At 37.0% G+C, this 2,181-nt stretch overlaps 1 protein-coding gene across 1 annotated transcript; it reads right to left on the reverse strand.

Annotated features, from left to right (window-relative positions):
* Nucleotides 1-461: 461 nt before the first annotated feature.
* LOC111279935 (UPF0481 protein At3g47200-like) lies at nt 462-1,921 on the reverse strand. Its single transcript, XM_022867007.2, has one exon. It carries the CDS (start codon nt 1,830-1,832, stop codon nt 705-707), a length of 1,128 nt encoding a protein of 375 aa, XP_022722742.2. The 5' UTR covers nt 1,833-1,921; the 3' UTR covers nt 462-704.
* Nucleotides 1,922-2,181: the final 260 nt, after the last annotated feature.

The raw sequence follows: 2,181 nt of genomic DNA on the forward strand, positions 1-2,181 counted from the left end.
CATTCTAGTTAATAATTAATTTTGAATAGTGGCAAAAAGAAAACAATTAATTCTGAATTATTCTTTTGAAGTGCATAATGAACGAATTTAATTATTTTATATAAAAAATTTATCTTAGAGTTGGCATTACAGTTTAGTTTCATTACTCATTTAATCAATTATTATAATTTGATTTTCTACTTTGTATTTATTTATTTTTTTTAAGAACTTTTGAAGCAGCTATAAAAGTAAATAAAAAGACAGAGTTAAAAGTAAATACATAAAAGCAAACCTTAACCATATATTTATTTAATTTATCCAATCAAACATCAAATCAAATCCATACCAATCTGCCACAACAAAGCTAAAGAGACGGTTTCAAACATTTTGAAACGATGAAAGCATACATTTTCTGAGTACATAAATCTATTATTGAATTTGAACACACATACCAACTAATTAAATACTAGTGATGATTACTTCTTTTGTATGATGGTGAAATAAGTCTGAAGAAGAGAGAGAAGTAGTCCTGCTATGGCGCCCAAAAAAGCAAGAAAACTCCAGTTTCTACTAAAATAATTGGAAGATATACGTATTAACCACGAGTTGCAGTATCTTTGGATACTTCCCATGACTTCAAAATATAAAAGAAGATTTGGTGTCGTCAAGGCCTCGCTTATCCCATTGAAAAGATTAACCACTTCTTCATCATTGCCGAAGAAATTTTAAAGGACACCTCTAACTCGCAACTCCTTAACATCTTCTGGTGTTTGAAGCAAAGAAGAAATGAACCATAAGTAAGAGGTGACGGCATGATCATTATCAAAATCTCGACACATTTCTAAAGCTACCAAGTTCACGAACTTGGAGGCTGCTGGCCCATCCAACCCAAGGCATGGCATCTTAAGGCTTCCCAGAATGTTGCAATGGAAGGAAATGTTTCGAAGGTTGTCTGTCATGTTGGGGCTCACTTGAATTCCTGATTCTTTAAGATCCTTGATGCTCAGAACTAGCTTTTTATTCTTTGCGCTGTCTCCGCACCAAAAAAGCATCTTACCAATCACGCCACTGCTACACTTTTCTACTATTCCTGTGAATAATTCTGTCCTCAACCGCTCCAGAAGTTGAGCGTAATCTTGCCTTTTTTTTTCTTCTTCCGGTTGTTTGCTCTGTATCCTACCTGGTATATTTGTCATAAGGTTCCAATTCATGTATTTTGTGATTGATAGTTCCCACATTCTGGGTTCTTTGGTTAAGCCAATCAATATCTTGAGGACTCTGTAAGGAAGTTGATTTTCTAGCAAGAATAAATCAAGTTGCGCAAATGACAGATCTACGTTTTCTGAAATGAATAACTTCTTAGGGTCAGCGATGGACTTTACGGTATGCAACACCGCACAACCGTCCACGAGGAACATCCAAGCTAGCTCATCATCATCGTAGTCTTTTATGTCCTCCCATTTATAACACTTCCTAAGGTCCTGTATCTCTGCTTTAATCTCGAGGAATAGAGCATTGTCACTTGTTTGGTTCTCCTGTATGAAGAGAGCTGCCCATTCACGTTTCATTCGCTCTGCCGGATCGAACTTCGGGTTGCCATGATGCAAAGGGCCGAAGGCTACCATCCTCGGTTCAAAATATGTCTTCAAGTTCTCCTTGATACCGCTAATTAGGAGAGGTGTAACTCTTTGTATTAGCGGTTTGGTTGTTTGAGGTACATCAATTCTCCGGTTTGGGATTTCAAGCGATGCTGATTTCAATTTCTTCCTCTCCTCGCTTATGAAATCCGATTGTTGCTCTATCTCAGGGATTGAAATTGTCACTTCCCGCGGGTACCCCTGCTTGCTCGTCATCAGATTCTACCAGCTAGCTTAACGGTTCAAAGGAGGTAACACAACGACAGTTAAAGGGAATTTGGTAATCTAGTGGGTGGTTGGGGCTAGAGTTCCTGAAGAAACGAAGGACGAAAGGATAGAAGAAATGGTGAGTTAGGTTTCTCTGTTTCTACATGCTATATTGGGGTACCCGAGCTGCAGAATTTATACCTTACACTACCCTGCAGATAGTTTCTAGCTTTAACTTTAGATTGATCCAATCTTCTTTATACTTTATTAAAATAACAAGTTTGGCATATTAATTTATATGCTTTATCTTTTTGAAACAGTGATAGTCAAGACCAAATTCATGAAATAATACGGATCG

This window comes from Durio zibethinus, chromosome 27 (genome assembly GCF_047325235.1).
Source record: "Durio zibethinus cultivar Kanyao isolate XHJ-2024 chromosome 27, ASM4732523v1, whole genome shotgun sequence".
In the NCBI taxonomy this organism is placed as follows: domain Eukaryota; kingdom Viridiplantae; phylum Streptophyta; class Magnoliopsida; order Malvales; family Malvaceae; genus Durio; species Durio zibethinus.